The following is a 21,218-nucleotide window of genomic DNA, read 5'->3' on the forward strand; positions in this document are numbered from 1 at the left end:
ATTGTTTAATTATCTTATCCTCACAGAAGAACATCTAATGCAAAGAATAGCCTTCACATATATGCTCTAATGCAAAGAATACCCTTAATATGCAACAGTTTCAATGCAGAGATGATATTATCTCAGGCAACAACGTCCTTGATTGCCACACACCAGAAAGCACCATATTGATTGGTGAAACTTATTGAAAACCTGGCATCAAGGAAATTTTGAGCCAATCAACATTCAGATCACATCCCTCACTAAATTGCCTTTCCCACCTTGGCGTTCGGGGTACCTGGTAAGTCGTCTGCATGTTTCCCATACTATAGCCCCCTTTTATTAAAGGCAAGTTTGGTCAGACACACCAAGGATAAGAACTCGGCTTATTTAAGAAGTACAGTCTTTCAAAAGAAGTGGATTTGGTTGGGGACACTTGCCACTGTTAGATGATAAGTGGCGAAGAAATTTGTCTGGCAGCCAGCTTTGTAGTTTGGTAATCTTAAAAATCTAAGCGTCCTGTGCATGTACATTTAAATTGAAGTTAATCAAGCTACAGAGTTTGTAACTGAATGTAACCCAGCATCTGGCCTCTCAGTGACTCATAGATTTTTTAGTCCAAAAGTACTTATCTAGAGGAAAAACTTATGACTTCAGGGTTCTAGCCAGGATTTTATTTTAGCATAATAATGGTAATGGCGAGGTTGAGAAGCAACCAATCACAGGGAGAAGTGTGGAAGGGGGGTCTTGGCTCTTCAACTGGGAGGAGATTTTGAAAATGTAAGGTAACAAGTTGTCATTCTAAGGGTAACCAAGTAAATACTAGCAAGTTTAACATTTCTCTAGATGGAAAATAAGTGTACATGTAATGGTCCTCAATTTAGTGTGGTGGTTGCAAATAATAGCATGAAGGCCCGATACGCTAAAATGTACTAGCTAGAACCCAGGACTTTTTATAGACGGTAGTCACCAAACTTTATGCTGCATAATACTGAATTAGAATACTTAAGATAGCTAGAAACAGATTATGTACTTTGTACTGAACGTGACCTTTTCATGATCTACTCTCAATAGGATTACAGATACAACTAGAGCATAATGTAGAACAACATTGCAACTTTGGTACAGCATAATGTAGACCATTTCTTACTAACATCAGGTAGATGGCAAAACCTTAGTTTCTATATACAGAAATGTTCCTAAGTAGTACATGTCATACATTTTGTAGTTGGAAAATTCAGAAGAATCTTGGCAAGTGCATACATGTAAGTATTAACTAGGATTGTTAGGAAAAGCTGTTTACATTCAGTGACAGTTTTTGTCCACAGTCATCTTGTAAAAAATACTTTTGTATCATCATTCATAATGATTGTGATATCTCTCCAGACAACATTGAAGAAATGATGTTTAAAATCGACTCCATTATGAATAGATAAATAAACTTGTTCTGCGACAACTGAACATACCAAACAATAGATGAATAAATAAATAAACTGAACATCAAACGTAGATGGGCAACAGATGCAGTTGGTTAGTTTTGTGTCCTTTTAATGTGACGACAGCACAGATCGATGCAGCCACTCGACTAAAACTTGATTGCGTATTGCCCGAGATTTGATCAGGTGTGTCGAGGAGTCATCAAGATAAATTAGCCGGCAACTCGAGGGACTTGCGACGGTGTGAAGTGTTGAGCAGGTGCTCGGACACTTGTAGATTGTTGGACCGCACATGGGACTGTGTGGTCTGATTGGATTTGGTTAGTTTCTTTCTCAGAAAGGGAAACCTAAACCAGGGCTGTCTCCAGGACCCATCCTTCCGTCCCAGGACGGAAATTTGCTTGTTGGGACGGAAAAAAATTAAACCCTGTCCGTCCCAAAAATATCAATATCACGACCTAAAACTGATGAAAATGTATTTTTGTAAGCTTAGAATGACAGATTCAACATTGAAAATCAAAATCATGGGCTTCGAAACAATGAGTGGGACGGAAAAAGTTTTAAAGCTGGAGACAGCCCTGATCTAAACATTAGTCAAGTTGTTTTTCTGGGGGGAAATGCATAGGGGCATTGTGAGGGAGTTCAGCAATCAAGCTCCTTCCATGGTGTGGGGTTTCGGAGAATTTTGAGTTAAAAGTGGGCATTTTAAGGCCTTTTGAGGGGGGATGTTACTGTCGGACAGGTCACAGTTGAAGACTGGTCTAGTAGTAAATAGCATTCCAAAATTCTCCGAAACTCCACACCCCGGGAGGGGCTCGTTCGCTTAACTCCCCCCTTCCAGGGTGTGGAGTGTGTAGTTTCGGAGAATTTTGAGTTAAAATTGGGCATTTTAAGGCTTTTTGAGGGGGGAAGTTACTGTCGGACAGGTCACAGTTGAAGACTGCCTTAGCAGTAAGAAGCATTCCTGATCAATCTGTATTTGATACTTATCTGATTCCCAGGGTAAAGGGCCTCGTGGTTTAAGTATGAGGGCACAGCACCCCTCCTTAGAAAAATCCCTGCTAAACCTGAACGATATTGAGTTTGTTTTATGATACCTAATCATATGGGTTTAAGGGATATACTATAACTGGGTTTTGTTTGTGTTAAGTCTTGGTGTATGCTTGGGAAAGAAAAGTGTTAAAAGGTACACATCTCTCTCTAGGTATTAAATGTACAATTCAATTGTACATGTACACAATGTATGCTTGTCTCTCTGTGCTTTATATTTCATTTTGTTCTAAAGTGAGGGTGAATATTATAACATACATGTTTGTACATAGGTTTGCAAACCATGAGCTCATTTGAATTATTACATGATACAGAATAAATCAAGCAGGTTGATGAATTATTTGAATTGTTATATGCTTCTTGTAATTGCAAATGTACATACAAGAACATATTTTATGTCTTATGATTTCCGATATCCTTTGACAGCAATTAATAGAAACATTGTCTCTAGTCCCATGCAATGTACCTGTACTTTTCATCTATAATTCATATGCCAAAAATAGTTACTCAAGCAACTGGCTAAAATTTTCAAATTTTATCCAGTTCCTTGAGTAACTATTTTTGGCATATCTTATTACCCTTCATCAACCTATATAACTGATATTCTCAATAATGTTGTTTCGGTGTGATTCACGGATCTGTGGGTGTCCCAAAGTCTTCTCAAACATGCCGTCACCACGCTGCTCGTCCTACCACCTGGGAAATAAAACACTGCCCATAAAATATTTCCCCAAGCTATCGGAAAGAACATGCTTTGTATGCACATCAGTCACCAGCCAATGATTGCGATTCAGCCATTAATTTACACATAAGCAATTAACTGTGTCAGTAGTAAGACTAACATGTTTATTATCGTCTGACGTTGTACGCCACAGGACCCTCAACAACCCGGCGGATCAGATGGACGTCATCGGGGTGGGAGGGATCGACTTTGAGGACAAGATTGCCAGGTTTTCTTCTCGCGGAATGACCACCTGGGTAAGATGCGCTGTATATAATTCTTAGACAATCTTTTAAGGTGGCCAACTGTTGCAGCACAACAGGTTTCCTAATGTGTGCAATTTTGAAAGAGGTGCAAGGATCTCCCCAAAAATTTGGTACAACGATGGGGCTAGGGGTAGAATTTAGAGTATGATGGTACTAGGGGTAAGATTTAGTGTATGATAATGCTACAGGTAAAATTTAGAGTATGATGGTGCTGGGGGTAAGATATAGAGTATGGTGCATCGATGGTGCTAGAGGTAAAATTTAGAGTACAATTGTGCCAGGGGTGAGATTTAGAGTAAGATGGTACTAGGGGTAAATTGTAGAGTACATGTATGATGGCTAGGGGTAAAATTTATATTACGATAGTGCTAGGGGTGCTTGCGAGATGGTCCTAGAGGTTACACAGTTACTGAGTTAGCTTCCTTCACTGACCTTCCAGGTGTGGCCAGCATTTATCTTAAGGTGATTTGTGATGTTCAACATGGGCCATGGTTCTCAATGCCACACGCCTAGAAGCAGTGAGCTCTCCTGGCACATGTTGAAAGTCACAAATCAGCACTCCCTTTTATACTCTCCAAGCAGAGGTAAGATCCGGGGTATTTTCGACATATTTTTGCGGTATTTTGTACGTCTTTCTGCTTTTCCGTTTTTAGTTGGGTCTCCCTCCTCTTAGGAAGTAGAAAAACGTCCAAAACACCGCGAAAATATGTCGAAAATACCCCGGATTTTACTTCTGCTTGGAGAGTACCCCTTTATAGATAAATCCTGGCTGCACCTAGGAGGTCTGCGAAGAAGGGTCTTAGACAGCCTCTCACCCTCCTGAAGTTGGAAGCATTTTGCCTTTTTCAATTACAAATGGAGGGAGTTTCTTGCAAGTCAATCTTACCTCAGACTGCATTTTAAAGACACAAGAAAAAATATTCATTAGAATAGAAAACCCTGTTTTTGATGATGGTTATGGGGTTACAGTATCAAGGGGATGGCACCACTGTTCCATTCTTAACAAAGTACAGTTTCGGACAATGTTATGTGTACTTTGATTATCACTCTGGGCTAAATGCACATACATTATATACTTCCAGGATGGTAACCTAAAATAGTAAAAGAAAAATGACTGGTAACATGTATAAATCCTAACCACCACCCTCATGTCTTATTTTTGCCAAAATTCTTTTAAAATTTCGGGCTCAGTCCCTGCAAAGAACTTTTAAAAAAAACACTACCATGAACTCGACTTGCTACAAAATGGGCACTAATCAAACAAAGGCAGACTTGCCCTTTGATACTCATGAAAGCTGTTTCCAGGGCTGCGAACGGAGAGATCTGAATGGCGAGGATTCATCAGGGGGTGTAGTCAGCTGTGGGGGTCCAATTAGTTTCTGCTAATTAATGCCGACTGCCTCAAGCCCAGAGGGGACCGGTCTGTAGGGCCGTTACTTCTACACCATTGGGCAAAATTGAAAGGGGGTTTCCCAGCTCGAGCTTGGTGGGGTTTAATTACCAACCTTGAAGCTGTACATGTACGTAATTTGCTTTGGTCTGTTACAGTACAAGTGTTCTACATCTCTTCATTTGCTATTCGTTTGGACACTTTCATTATGCAAAGTTAATGAGGTGTATTTCACACCTATTAATTTGAATGTGTTACATGTAGAAGCCAAAATCTGCCAGTTTGTGGTATACTTATTACTATTAGTGATGCAACAAATTTCAAGCAACATTTGGAAAGAAAATAACGAAAAAATTGTAGCCTAAAAATTAGAGGTAGCTTGACGGGGCAAATGAACTACCAGTTTGCGATAGATTTTCCCTCTTTTTAGATCATTATTGAGATGTACGGCTTTGCTTGTATGTTTATTTTGTAACTCCTTACTATAGCTACAGATATGCATTATTTTACAATGTACCTCTATTCCGTAGACATGCGTTGTACACTGTATATTCTACTTACAAAGGGCCACGGGTTTGATTGTACACACAGTTTTTATATCCATGTGAAATTTGATGCAAGATGTAGATGAAATCACTGAATCTTATGACTTCCAGCCAACACACACGCGCACCATTAAAAGCAAATTTTCCCTAATATGCGCACAACCAAAGGTCCTAATCAAAGGTTAAAAGACTTTCAGACTTTGATGTATTTTCCTTTGATCGGCGTAATGGCTGTAATGTATTCGATTTAATATGCATGGGGGGCGATCCTCGGTGGGCCTTATGCTGGCAGGTGGTGATGCAACAGGCTGGTACAAATCCGGGGCACAGAAAGCCGCCGACCTGCCTCACCAGCAGGTGCTAACGAGCCTCTCTCTCTGCGCCCCGGTCAAGGCAAATGCAGGGAGGTGACCCGTGAAGCTGCCCTCTGCCCCAGCCGTCGGCACTCGTATGGACGGCGCACCCATTAGGGGAAGTCTGTAACATGTTGTATGTGTTTGTCCCGCCGACTGTAGGAGCTGCCGGGAGGTTATGGGAGAGTCAAGCCGGATATCGTCACCTATGGATCCGGGGTCAGGGGATCCGGACTCAAGTACGTACACATGTCGTATTTTGTAGGCATCAGCTCAAGGCAGGTCAGAATGTTTGCATTTTTGCGAGGATACTGCCCCCCACCGCCAACCCTGATATTATGTTCTCAGTTATTTGGATGAAAGTTGTTTTGTTTCTTTGCTTGTCCAATATTTGTCAGGCTTTCTATTTTGTCAGATTTTACTTTTGTCCATACGCAACCTGACGAAATAGAAAGCCCTACAAAATCAACTAAAAAGACGTCAAAAAAACAAACCAGAGCGTATCCTCTGCTTGGATAGTATATGTGTATTGCTATGCTATATGCATGCACATGTATGTGGTGTTTATGATATTTGGCAAGAAAACATGTAGTGGTGGCTCATATGCTCACAGTATGTAAAATATGCTGGTACATGCCAGTAAATGTAGCAGCATTATGCAGACATTGCAAACAATGTCTGAAGGAGGCATCTGAGTAATGTCTCCTATACAATGTAGCTCCACATTATTCATTCTTTAATTTGACCTCTAGGACATTGACTCCCTTGTCCCTCCATAGCAAAGAATGGTAGCATGAGATCTGATAGATGTAATATTGACTGCTAGCCAATCCTTTTTTGGGGCACCTCAAATGCAGATTTTCCATAGTACAGCATATACAATATTAGACCTGGAACAAATGTGCAATTGTTCATGTATACAAATAAGAAATCCAACATGAATTACAATTTAGAATGGGAATGCTAGACAGGTCTGTCTAAACAATATTTCCAGGGACACGACAGTGTGGTTTGTTTGCATTGTTTTCACTGGGGAAAATGTCATGGAAAGGTATTTCATTTCATTTCATACGAGCAAACATGTCCTTAACGTGGATTTATAGGGAAATTTCATGGAGAACAAAGCTTTTGTTTTCGTCTGCTTGCCGGTCGTGACCTTCAAACTGTAGTGATAGATCCAGCCATTGTGGGAGGTAAATGCAGCTTACCATCGACATTTTGGGGAATAAAGGGATTCGGAAGCTGAATGGAATATTGACTCAACGATATTTGTAGATGCAAATGAAAATGCAAATATTACATTGCGTAGCTTCTTAAAGCATCCTGATATTTGTAGATGCAAATGCAAATATTACATTGTATAGCTTATTAAAGCATCCTCACATTTATTCATATTCCATTTATTCTACAAGATTAATACAACGATGCTGTGTACTAATAAGTATGATTTAAAAGACTTTCACTTACCCCCCCATATAGAAAAACCTGCAGAGTTAAGAAAATTTGACAATTGCAGTAAAAGAATATCATAAACAACTTCCAATTATGCAAGCTAAAAGAATGGAGGCTCATTGCAGTAATTCCAGCCCTGATTGGTTTAGGAGTACATGTAATGCTAGAGTCACAATTCCAACCCGGGGCCCGGCCGGGCAGCTTGTGGGAACGAAAACTATGATATAAGAGACAACAAAACACACAAAACTTTGTTAACATCTCTCCTTACCATATGTTTATTCTTGATATGTATTTCTTATTCTTTGTTTTTCCAAACAGCCCGGTCGGGCCCCGGCTTGGAAATGTGACCCTAGCCTAAGATAGAAATCGACTGTTCCATTGTTGTGTCCATAACATTCCAACCGCAAGGAAGACCACTAATGTTTTACATTTGGAAAATCGGCCCCTTACGGCATCTGCTGGGATTAGCAGGGATTTGATACTGGCTTCGTCCCAGACAACCGGGGATCAACCCTTGAGAAAGCTCACTTCCCATTAGCAGACCCAGCAGCTAGCTGTGGACTATCAAAATCCTGTTTGGGGTTTTGTATGGATTAAGGCCAACCCAGCGGGAGGCCGGGGCTAATTGCTGGAGGCCATTGAAATGCCTCGTTATTGCCCATGCAGCACTTGTGCCCCAAATGGTGGCCATTCTTTACTCTGACCTGTCAGTGATTTCTTCCTCTGCCACAGTTAGTTACATGTATAAAGCAAATAGTTGCTCTGAATTCTAATAGGTTATTCGTTGTGCACACTTGAGTTCAAAGTTGAAAAAATTGGCACTGCCTGGGCACTTTAGAAACAAGCTGCTAGGTGGCCCAAACCTACACTACTAGTACTTCTTCCTGACATCAAAAGCTATCTTCCACAAACATAATTTTTCTAAAGGATAAAAGATTTTTTTTAAAGTTCTGCTGCAGTACCAAGAAAAGCCGCCAAGGGGCTCAAGATCAACCTTGACCTCCATTTTTCCAAGACCAGTACCCATATACCAAATGTTATCATTGTTCATCCAGACATTCTTAATTAACTTTTGCTGACCACAAATATGCAGAGACCACCACAAGCCACCTTTGCAGGCATGCACCTTACTTGGAATCTCATACATTTGCCCCCAACAACTCCAACACATTGACAAGGTGTCCCTGTCGGGAAGAAATGTTGCCTGATTTATTGCGGTCCTCTAAAACTTCCAAAAGCCTGTTTTATAGGTTAATGTGTATTTCCATATAAGCCCCACGAGCTTATGGGTATAGGTCAAAGGTCGCCCTGTTGCTGTTTTACTTGACCCCATTTTATGTACGACAGTGTTTCCACATAATATATAGAATTTCTAGATTGACTGTAATGAATGATAGAAATCACCTGTTATATTTTCTCGATTTTATATTTCAATTTAGAGGAGGAAGACAAGGGCATTTGAAGCGCGTTGTTTGGAGAACGACGATGGAGTTCACAGGCTTTTCCTGCATGAGGAGGTTTGACAGCTTGATGGATGCTGCGCAAGTGTCCTCATGACCTCTTCATAAGTGGGGGGTTGAAAACATTGGATTTAGGATCCCTATAGATCAGCTGCTCTTTGGAAGAGATAAGTCGGGTAATCCTCTCGGGCAGTTGGATACGGGGGAAGAAGTCGCAATCTAATGCACGAATGTGTGGACGTTAATAGATGTGGTTGATCGGTAGGCGTTCTCGACGTTTCAACTTGGACTTGACGGGGAAACCTCTCCGTAAATAAAGTGGATGGTTATTAGGTTGGTGACAGTGATTGCGTTTGATGTTGTCAGGTTTGCGCCTCCTTGTCTCTATGAAGTCCTTCGTTCAGTTTTAGACATGGAGAGACATTACGATTTGGGTTTAAAACCCTACGTGTGCACAGTTTTATGCCCAAACATTCGAGACAATTTGCTGTGCCTAACTCAGTAACTGCTTCTGTTTGTTTCTTGCAATACATGTAGATAACTAAACAGATGTTTGGAAACAAAATAAGGCCCCTTTCCACTCCATTCTGCATGATTAACACTACTATCTCAATGGATAAATGATCCGGTGACAGCCTGCCTCAGCTAGTGCAAAGCACCGAAACGCAGTGATGATGATGATGATGATGATGATGATTTGGTTAGAATCTAGTTGAAGGTTTAGGTTATTTATTTAACCAGGAATACATTTCGCCTGGTGGCATGTTCAAGGACTCCTGGGGGGTCCACTCCAACCCCTTACATTGTACATGGAATTATATGGTAACAATAAAAATGGCAGATAATTATTGATAACAAATAAGATGGGAATGAAGATTAAGTAACCAAAGCAAGTTTTTGTCCTCTCTATAACAGTGCATTGTGACGAAAAAGACGTCTCTCACAACATGCATAATTTTCACACTTGTTAGTTCCTGGAAAGGCTTTGGCCTTTGTTTATTCATGAGAAGCTCAAATTGGCCTGCAGGCCACTTTTCATGTACAGTAGGTCACGGAAGAGGTAAGGGTCAGACAGATTCTAACAAGAGATACCGATTATATCGTTAAAGTTCTAAGGAATCTTCAAATATGTGTCATTACACATACAAATGGTACAAAACACGTAACAGGGTCAAATCTTGTACATGATGGTTCTCGTCCGTTGGTTTGTACTGAAGGTTAGGACAGATCCATGTGCTGTAGAGCGCCTTGTCTCACAGCCAGTTGTGCGTAGCAGCAGCGGTTATTGGTTGTTTAATGGCTGTGCGCTCTACCGTGACCAGGAAACGGTCCCCAGTGTCCCAGCTGATCTTCCATCTTGCCTAAATGCTGCAGGGTCAATTGCCTGACCTCTGGTGGACAACAGTCCTATCGACCTTATCCATGGAAAACCCTGGATAGAGCTGCTACAGTCTCTGTATCCTGAGACAAGCCTCGATAGATGCCTAAGATGGGGAAGTCCTCTCTAAGCTTAGGTTCCACTAGTGTGCATTAGGAGCAAATTCTCGGTAAATTTTGGACAACAGTCCTATCGACCTTATCCATGGAAAACACTGGATCGAGCTGCTACAGTCTCTGTATCCGTAGGCAAGCCTCCATAGATAGTCAGGTCCTCTCTAAGCTTAGGTTCCACTAGTGTGCATTAGGAGCAAATTCTTGGTGAATTTCGGACAACAGTCCTATCGACCTTATCCATAGAAAACCCTGGATCGAGCTGCTTCAGTCTCTGTATCCGTAGACAAGCCTCCATAGATATGGAGGTCCTCTCTAAGCTTAGGTTCCACTAGTGTGCATTAGGAGTAAATTCTCGGTAAATTTTGGACAACAGTCCTATCGACCTTATCCATGGAAAACCCTGGATAGAGCTGCTACAGTTTCTGTATCCAGAGACAATCCTCTGTAGATAGGGAGGTCCTCTCAAAGCCTAGGTCCCACAAGTTCACAGTAGGAACAAATTCTTGGTAAATTTCGAACAACATTCCTATGAACCTTATCCATGGAAAACCCTGGATAGAGCTGCTACAGTTTCTGTATCCAAAGACAAGCCTCGGCAGATAGGGAGATCCTCACTAACTAAGCCTAGGTCCCACAAGTTCACAGTAGGAACAAATTCTTGGTAAATTTCAAACACCCTCTATTTGATAGCAAGCAGTAAACAGCTTTAAGGCCTGGAGAGAAAAAATGTTCTGTTTCCGGTAATTACCCCTAGCAAAAACCTGCCGACCTTTTGTTCACTTTATTGATAACATACTTGTGCAAGCGCCTTGTACAATGTATATCTGTACAATTACAATATGATGATTGAAAATACCAATGCCCTGAATCATTTCATTTTTACATTGATGGACCACTTTGGCTGAAATCTGAAAGAGAAAGAAGGGGGGAGGGGAAGCGAGAGAATCCCTACCTACCGACCGACCCTTATTTTTTTAAAGACTCTAACCAGAAACACAACATTTTTTCCTAGGCCTAACATTGGCATTGTACATGAACGTGGTATTGACTGCAGCAAGGCTAAGCAAACACTTCACAGTAGAGTCTTACCTCCCCGACTAAGTCCCCAAGGCTTTAGCGATCAACCAAGGGTATCCCCTAGTAGGAGTGGCCGAGAGCATGTTTGGATTTGGCTGTCTTCCAGCAGTCCCATCCTGCGTCCCATGAGGACGGAAAGGGCAGGAAGGCTGATGTGTTCCTCCATGGGTGGGATGAGCGACCATTAGATGGCTCAATTTTGGAAGTTTATGAAACTTCAACATGACAGTGGAGGACCAGACATGAAGGTGACATGGCTTCTGTGAAGAAGGCTGTTACTATATATATATAAGGAAAGGAAAGTGATCTCGAACCAGTTTAGCTCAGATGAAGTCAATGAACAGATGAGCTAATCTTCCACTGGTCGTGACATAGAAGACAGACGTTATGTACAATATTTACAGGTTCATTGTACCGGGGAAATCCCCCTAGCTCTTTTCGACAAGCACAATGAACAGTGGACCACCGCTTACACTGTAACGTCCAGTCCTAAGGACTACCGGTACGACCCTTTCCGATAGCGTGCATGTCGGGTGAGCGACACAGCCGGGATCGAACCCGAGGCATCTAGTTTCAGAGGCAAGATCGCTAACCAGTGCACTGGACTATGCACGCTACCTTGTAGCTACTGTACTAGAATCATTATCAGAATCATTATAATCACTAGTAGTGATAGATTCCCAAGGAGATTTTTTATTGACCCCAGCTGGTATAACACAGGCTACCATTAGGCAAACAACTGTTGTTTAAATGGGCTACAAGACAAGGGTGTTGATATACATGTATGATTCTCCAAAACCTGAAAATACTGCTACGGTGCCCCAAATCCCCACATTTCATTTGGACCTCAATAGCTACCAACATGCCAAAATTCAAACAAATCCATCAACAAGATCTTGAGTTATAGATGTAAACACACACTCAGACAAAAACAGGACCCCTGTTAAAGGTCACTATCTTCCAGGAGGTAATGATAAGAGCAAACATAGACATCAGAACATCTGTTACTCATACTTGCATGTAATCAAAATAGGCATAAAAAAATAAGACTAACTCAATCATAACATTTATGATGAAACAAAACTGCCAGCAGACAGAAAACTGCCTGCAGACATTGAGACGGTCTTCAGATCCTCTAAGAATGATGTTTTTCAAAGCTGAACTGTTGTTGGAACCATAAAGTACAACACTAATTGTTGAGAATTATAGTAGCCAGTTGGAAATACATGTACCCAGCTTCCCAGGCACACAGCACAGCAGCAGCTGGCTATGTTACACTGAACAAACTGTCACACCTACATGTGTAACCTTTGCACATCTAGCTGCGAGCGTTGTTTGAAGCTACATGTACATGTACATTGTATGTCTAGTGAGGACGCCCCTACTGTACATGTACTTGGTGGCAGCTAGTTCCGGGGATGAAATTTTTTGAACGCATCAATCCTTTGGTATTTGCATTTCTGAGCTGGTATTACATACCAGATAATAATGATGCAGTGATATTTGATCTTTAAGCCACAGGCTAACCTGAGATGTTACCTGTTGTTTTACCTGTAGGAGTGGCTGCCGTACCTTGTCTGGCACCAGTGTGGCCTCACCTGTGGTGGCTGGTGCTGTCACCCTGCTCGCCAGGTAAGTTTCATCTTCAACAGGTGTGCCATATGGCAGTAAACAATACAAGAAAACGTTTTTGCTTTGATTGACATGTTATATGAAAGTACATGTATATAAGATATAATGGAACATGTTTGTCAGAAATTTTGAAGGAATAGTGATCTAGAAATGAAAATACATTTCCTTTTTTATCAGGTAACTGGAAACATGTGATTATCCTAGGACTTGCTAATTTCATGTAGCCAAATTGCATTTGTTATCCAACTCCTGAACATAATGATGGTTGGTATACGATTCCACTGAAATTGCTGCATTTCCACCCTTCCTCCCTGTGTATGTATGTGAAGTTCTATTCTCGTCACTCCTCTTACACGCATGACAAAGTACACTAAAGTAGCCGTGATTATTCCATGCCTCTTGCCTTCTTCTCATTTTAATGGACCTTCCATTTGCTTCCATTATCTCCCTATTTGCACTACATTGACAAGTAGTCAGGCGGACTGTAATGCACTGTTACCCTAGTGATTTCTCCTCTCTCCACAATTAAAGCCGCACTTAGTGTGTTCTCCGGCAGTCGGGTAACAAGGAAAGCCTCTCCGAGGGCAGAGTTGTGAAGATTTCTTGTATAACAGTCCTGGAATGCAAAGCTTCGACATGTGAACTCTTTGCCATTGTGTCACAGCTTGGTATACTTACTGTAAAAGGGGAAATGTCGGTGGGGATTTAATTTTGCAGTAGGGAGAAAACGGAGTGCTTGTGGTGGTTCTAAGTTTAGTTTTTGTCTGTTTGAAACAAGGGGAAATTTAGACAGAAGACGGAAGAGAAATATTCGCGTTGGTTTTAAGTTCATGTGATAAAGAGGTCACTACAAAAACACAAACATTAAACGTTGATGAAGAATGGTTCAAAATGGAGGACGTGTATGTGTGTGTGATGCTACCTCGTTCTGTGTCATTTCAATGCAGTGATTCATCGTATTTCCAAACATTCACCATTTCACAAAGGGATGACTTTGTGCAAAATCAATCGAAGGAACGAAGGAGAAATGACTGCTTCTTTCTCTTTTGACCTTGTGAAACAAATAAGAATGGTTCAAAATAGAAACCAACCTATGCCAATGCAACGTGTATGTGTGTGTGTGATGTTGCATCATTCTGTGTCGTTTCAGTGCGGTGATCCATCGTTTTCCCATGGTGAACCCGGCCAGCATGAAGCAGGCACTAATGGCCTCCGCCCGCCGACTGCACGGAGTCAACATGTTTGAGCAAGGTAAGCTCTCCTTGGAGCTGCAGTCTTTTTACATCTGTGACTTGATTTGATTTTGTTTTATTGGAATTGCGACAACTACAATACACGTGGGACTTAGGCAGCTATTGCAGGGGTCGTGACCCACGCATAGAGCATTACAGAACAGGTAGCAAAACATACATTGCATAGACTTAGGCCCTACATGTACAAATCACAAACAAAGCAATGAATACGATCTAGAAAAGCAGCATGGCTAAACACAACCTAACTGTTTGCAGGCAAGACAAACTGTTGTATGTTCCCTCTGTATTCCCAGGGACAACTGTTGAGCTAATTAGTTCACGGTCGGCAGATGTAGTAGGTAATGGGGGAGGAAGGAGACAGATAACTCCAGATAACATTAGTAACAAGCCCTTCTTGAGTAATTCCCTTTCAAAGTCAGACGCAAAACCTGCTCCGGCAGTTCCAAAAGAGCTGCTAGGGGGCCCAAACCCGTACCACTTACTCTCTGTCCAAAGATCTATGTAAGCCTCAAAAATCAGGACCATAGCATGTCCAGAACACGAAATATCCAAACAGGAAGTTCCGCTGCTGTACCGTAAGAAGCCGCTAAGGGACCCAAAATCTAAATGTTTTCAGGTCTCATCAAAATCTACCAGCATACCAAATATCAAAACAATCCATCCAGGCATTCTTGGGTTATGCTGGTCCACTACAGACACACCCACAAATGCTACCCTCTGCATAACCTTCTCGGCGAAGGTAATTATTAAGCTAAATGTGTTAAGCGCATGTCCTGCTGTTACAACCACTTGTTGTGTTGGAAGAAAGTTTCAGTGTTCGCAATTTTGTTCTTTTAATGAAAAAGCTTGATGTACAAGACGTTATCTAGTCAGCTCCACGTAGGTAATGGTTACTGTACATGTAGTTCAGGCAATGATTTTCTGTAACAATATTAGCATTTCTTCCTAGTTTTTACAAGCAACATATGAAATTTGTATTATGTTTAAAGGAAAAATCCTTCCTGCACCTTTTGATGTATTGGGTGGTGCCCATCTCCATTTATAGGCCTTGGGCCACACAATAGTATAAGCGCTACAGCAGATTTGCTAATCCACTGGTAGTGGTGTGTGTTCAACTACCATAGTCTTTCTTGTAAGGGCTGAGTGCGAAGTAGAGAGAGCAGCATGTACTATATATCAAGTACCTCCCAAAAACAAAGGAAGTACTCTAACCACTAGGCTATTGCATTGGTCATAAATTTGTGTAGACCATGTAATATACAAGTGTGGTTGCAAGTAGAACTTAAAAATTTTGTATGGTTGTTTTATTGGTTTAAGTTACAATTACACTCTTTACAGAGGAACGGAGAAGCAATATGCTCATAATTTGCATTCGAGTCATTATTTACTGGTTGTATACATATTTATGTGCAAACAGACAACCTATAAGTTATGAGAGCTGTTCAATAAGATACCCTCTGCTGCCACTTCCAGTTATAGGAAGCTGAAATTGTAGGAAGCTGAAAATTGCCAATCTTGGCACACTCCGTAAGCTTTAAACATTGTTCCTTTTCATCTATGGGGCATTTGTGTATTAAAACTTTTAATGAACATACTGCATATTCACTTGAGAAGAATTCCTCACCTCTACTTGACTGGTGCTCTGTGGAAGGGGCCGTGACGGAAGGAGAAACTCTGGTGGTTTTCCACGGGCAATGTATCTAGCGCAACACGTCAACTCTAGCTGTTGCATAGGTACATTGGTCAGTGGGAGCGCACCCCTTACAACGTCAGGTGAAGCAATGTTGAACAATAGAACAATCCTGACTGTCCATCACAATTAGCAGTTCAACCAATGATAGCATGGCAATTATTAGTTCGACCAATGAGAGAGTAGCTGCATGTCTTTTGAATATTTGCGTTTTTAGGCTCTTTTCCTTTCCATTTCTACGTCAAGCTTTGGGATTGGTTGATTAGACAGTTAATTAACTATTAGAAATTATATAGGACTGTACAAACATAGTCTTGTCCCATACTGCATAGTCTTTTTGTTGAGTAGTAGTCGCTATACATTGTGTCTCATTCAATTGTTGAGCATTAAAGTTGTCATTATCATTATCTAACATGGAAGAACACAATCCAGTTCAGTAGTTCTAGTATGATGATAAAAAGAATGTCTTTAAGTTGTTCATAGTAGATCGTGGATCCGGTGATCAGTCATATACTCAAAACAAGTACACATTTTAAGAGTATCGATACTACCGACCGTTTTGAGTATATATTTAAATGCAACAATCCCCACAATACGAAAATAGGTAAATATCTTAACGACTGCTTTCACATTAGGAAAAATACCGAAACTAATGATTAAACCAACTCGATCATAACTGTTACGCTATATAGAAATGTATGCTAGCCCTTATTGTATTGTATTAGTAATTAGGATGCTATATCAAAATATATACTAGCCCTTATTGTATTGTATTGTATTAGTAATTAGGATGTTAAGTTTTATTCTATACTTCTACTTTGTATTATGTTTACGAATTCTTGCCATACTTTGTACCATGTACAATTGTCGTGCAATAAAGTTCTTCTTCTTCATTATATTTTTCTTTTGTTGTCTATATGCCAGCCAGTGTCTCAGAAAAATGTGCCATTTGTGTTGCTATTGTCAGCAGTGTGGTTCAGTTTTGATTTCATAAATATATACAGTACCTGTAAGTGTATGATCCTCGCCATTTTGAGTTGCACATCTCAATTAAAGTGGTGTCTAACTTTGTGAGTTATGTAAGAAAAGTGATAGGTGGTTGACAGTTCTGAAATTAGCTTTCAGTTTCTTGGTTTGCACTTTATCATGATGCTCTGCTTGTTTGACAGGCCATGGCAAGTTGGACCTGTTGAAAGCGTACCAGGTCCTGAACAACTACAAACCCCAGGCTAGGTAGGTACTGGGCTGAGTTTAGGATATCTGTGTGAAACACACGTTCAGTGTTCTGTGCAAGGCTGTCTTCAGGTTTTTTCCCCTCCATCCAAGGATGGAAATTTGCTTGATGGGACAGACAAAAATTCCACCGTCAGTTTAAGATATAAATTTTGTGACATGAAACTAAAGAAATCGTATCATATTTGTCAACGTAAGATATCAGATCGTACCACGAAAATCAACAACATGGGCTCCTGAACCATGAGTGGGACAGAAAGAATTTAAAGCTGGAGACAGCCTTGGTTTTGTGTCCCTTCTAGCAATCAATAATCCTCTTATTTGTCTCTATGTAAGCCAAAACATTTGATTTTGTTGAAGACAGAAATAAATACATTGATTTGGGCCTATATATGTATATGCAACAATGCTTACACACCAAATCACAAAACACCTCAAATGCAGAAAAATTGGATAAGCCTTTGTGTTGTAGCTATCAGTATCATGAGAATCTTAATAATTCTTCTCAAAGTATTCTAGAAAATATTACCATCAAATCAGGTTGGTTTAAGTGGAATTTTGTCATGTTTGATACTGCAGTAAATATGGTAGCTTATCTTTAACTATTATCATGGGTCTGTAGGGCTTTACCAGTGTTATAAATGTGTGGATTGAATTCTAACCAGTACATTTTTATGTTGAATCTTTACCAGTTTGAGCCCCAGCTACATCGATCTGACAGAGTGCCCATACATGTGGCCTTACTGCACTCAGCCCATCTATTATGGAGGAATGCCCACCATCATCAATGTGAGTGACTCTCTACCATCTCTTACTTTCCAATAGACCGATCCTGACTGTCCATCACAATTAGCAGTTTCAGTTTCAGTTTATTTGTTTTACCAGAAATACATGTCGCCTGGTGGCGTTTTTCAAAGATTTCTGGGGGATAAAACCCCTTACATATAAATACAAAGCAACATTTTAAAATATCAAATAATGACAAATGATACAGCAATAAAGGTTTACTTGAAAATGTAAGTCTTCAACAAAGAAAAGAAATCATAATTAGATGATAACCGAAGTAACAATAACTCAAGAGACTAGAAATATTGAATCAAAACATAATGGAGAGTCAATGAAATAAACTTAAATGTAACAGAATTTGCATATCATTGTGAAAATTATAGGAGAAATCATATCAGTAATGACTCTAATCGTCAAATCATATTATCAAATAAAAACAAGTAGAAAGCATAATGATTCATTGAGGAGTTCAACCAATGATAGCATGGCAATCATCAGCTCCACCAATGAAAGAGTGCCTGCCTGTTGATCAGATATTTGCATATTTATGTTTTAACCATGAATAATAAGCCTTTAACAGTATCTATTAAATTGTAACAATACTTTACATTTGGAACCGCATCATCTCACCATTGTTGCTTAACAGAATCTATTAATGTAAGAAAACTTTACGTTTGGGACTGCATTGTTAGCAGTAACACCTAGCTTCAGTGCACTGTGAACCAGTCAGTATTGCCCTGATGAAGATGACAGACAGTCGTCGAAACGTCGGCTCTTGTAAAATACTTGGTTGTGAATAAAAGAACCTTGCTATTCCATTATTTATGTTTTAGTTTTGCATTTCTAGCTATGGGATCTGTCCATTTTGTGCTTTCTGTTGCAATAAAAACATACCAGACAGCTACTAGCCATTTGACATTTACAGAAAGGTTACATGTTCACGAAAGTGGCTGAACTTTAACTCCTTCGTCACATCCTCCTTTCCTAGAATGCCTTGTACATATTAGGCCTAGGAAAATTGATGTTGTGTTTCTGATTACGGTCCTAAAAAATGACAGTCAGTAGATCTGCCTAGGGATTAACTTTCTTTTTTTAGACTTTGGCCAAAGTGATACAACAAATACAGTTTGATAATCTGAAACATGGATCAGTATTTTGTAAGTGTAGTGAGTCTAGAAAGTCGCATATGCCCCGTAGAACCTCCACCGGCTTCAATGCCGCTTTCACTGGCCAGAGACATTCGAGCCTATGGACTTGTCCAACCCTGTTTTCAGCACTTAGGTGTCAGATCAAAATTTGTATGTCTCTAGCCAGTGGCCCACCCAAAAGAAAAGGCTAGGGTCGGCATGTTTTTTCCTAGGGTCAGTCTGGTAACCGGAAACACAACATTTTTTTTTCCAAATCCTTACAGTACATGTGTCTGGAACAGTAAGCAAAGTGTAGTTTTGTTTGCAGTACCTACATAATCTGCTAGATGTCATGATCACCAAACCACTCTCATGACAACATTAGAATTAGCATTTCAGTACATGCCAGTACCTCTTGACTGTCCTTTTGTGAACTCAAAAACGAAAACATATTACAGAGACCACCGTCCCCATGGCAACGTCTTTTTACGCAGCTAATCTTGTTGAAATAAAGCCTTCATCTAACAATATGTGTGATATGTGACAAGAAAAATGTAGGGTCTATTCTCTCCTGCTTGAGTTGTGTATTTAGTGATTGCAATGATTCTTCCATCAAGTCAATAGATACTGCCGAAAATAATTACTCAAGCAACTGGATAAAATTTTGAAACAGTCAGACGTTTCAGACAGCATCCAGTGTCTTTCATCAGTGACCAAATTTTATCCAGTTGCTTGAGTAATTATTTTTGGCGTATCTTACTACCTGGATGTCTAACTTTCATCAACGTATCAATAGATACTGCTTTGTTTGTTTGTTTGTTTGATTGTTGGTAAATGTATCCAATGCAGGTGACGATTTTGAACGGCATGGGAGTGACAGGGAGAATAGTGGACAAGCCCATCTGGCAGCCATATACACCACAGAATGGAGACTATATAGAGGTGTGTGTCAACTAAGGACATCAGGATGTGCAGTGTTAATTTCTTGGTTAACGGATTTTTTTGTAAATTTTAGCAACAAAAAAAATCATGAAAACAGAAGGCTGGGGTGAAAACTTGCACCTGACCCTGTTCACTCCCTGAAACTGTGTGCACCAAAGCACAAACTTTCCTCTGAGATTCTGTTTTCCTGTTGATTTTCCAATCTAGCATATTTTTTAAAATTCCTTTAACCAAGAAATTAAAATGGTGTGGCCTAAGATTGGATTAAAACATAGCAGCAATATTTAACGGCATTTGTAGCAAACTCATGTTAGTTGTTAAGCTAAAATGAGTAAAGCAGCAAATTGGTCCCAGTGAGATTGTCTGTCTTAAGTAGACAGCACTGTGATTAATTCCTATTGGCCAGGCAGTATCAAAGCAAGGAATGCCCAACCAATCAGCACCAATGTTGTTTGAGTTACTGATAGCCAATCAGCACCATGGGCAGTTACAGCAATGCAATCAGGACCATGGACAGTGATAGCCAATCAGCACCAATGTTGAAATACTGATAGCCAATCAGCACTGTGGGCAGTGATAACCAATCAGCACCAATGTTGAAATACTGATCGCCAATCAGCACTATGGACAGTGATAACCAATCAGCACCAATTTTGAAATACTGATAGCTAATCAGCACCATGGACAGTGATAGCCAACCAGCACCAATGTTGAAATACTGATAGCCAATCAGCACCATGGACAGTGATAACCAATCAGCACCAATGTTGAGTTACTGATAGCCAATCAGCGACATGGACAGTGACAACCAACCAGAAAATTGCAAATAGCCAATCAGTGTAGTTGATTGTTTGCTGTAGAGAATATGAAACAGAATGTCAGGGAAACACTGATTATAGATTAATTATGACAAAATAGATGGACAAAGCCCTAATGTAATAATAACAAGTTGTCCAACATCACAGTCAGCAAATCTTCATCAACATTCCAAACTACCGTATCCTTTATTTGAAAGTCCTTTATACTGACCTACTGCATGCCCTACATCCCAGGTTGCGTTCTCCTACTCCAATGTCCTGTGGCCGTGGTCGGGCTACCTGGCTGTGTCCGTCACTGCTTCCAAGAAGGCCGCCAAGTGGGAGGGGATTGCCAACGGGCAGGTCACACTCACTGTGTCGTCACCTCCAGAGGTCAGAGTTCAACCACCTTACATTTGTACCTGTAAGATTGTTTAGGTACAGGTCTGGACCTGAATGTGTGATGTACCTGTACCTGTACCCGAACAAACTGAAACACTAGTGGATACCAGATTTATTTAGGCTGAATATC

General features: G+C 40.4%; 1 protein-coding gene across 1 annotated transcript in view; it reads left to right on the forward strand.

Annotated features, from left to right (window-relative positions):
• The window catches only part of LOC136438334 (membrane-bound transcription factor site-1 protease-like), a 99,098-nt gene that overhangs the window by 69,947 nt on the left and 7,933 nt on the right, over positions 1–21,218 (forward strand). Inside the window, exons 11-18 of the mRNA XM_066433099.1 lie at positions 3,341–3,443; positions 5,903–5,979; positions 12,784–12,858; positions 14,009–14,109; positions 16,971–17,034; positions 17,727–17,823; positions 19,797–19,889; positions 20,942–21,079. Of these exons, the coding sequence (XP_066289196.1) occupies positions 3,341–3,443; positions 5,903–5,979; positions 12,784–12,858; positions 14,009–14,109; positions 16,971–17,034; positions 17,727–17,823; positions 19,797–19,889; positions 20,942–21,079 (748 nt within the window). The remainder of the gene's footprint in view (positions 1–3,340; positions 3,444–5,902; positions 5,980–12,783; positions 12,859–14,008; positions 14,110–16,970; positions 17,035–17,726; positions 17,824–19,796; positions 19,890–20,941; positions 21,080–21,218) is intronic.

This window comes from Branchiostoma lanceolatum, chromosome 7 (assembly GCF_035083965.1).
Source record: "Branchiostoma lanceolatum isolate klBraLanc5 chromosome 7, klBraLanc5.hap2, whole genome shotgun sequence".
Classification (NCBI taxonomy): Eukaryota; Metazoa; Chordata; class Leptocardii; order Amphioxiformes; family Branchiostomatidae; genus Branchiostoma; species Branchiostoma lanceolatum.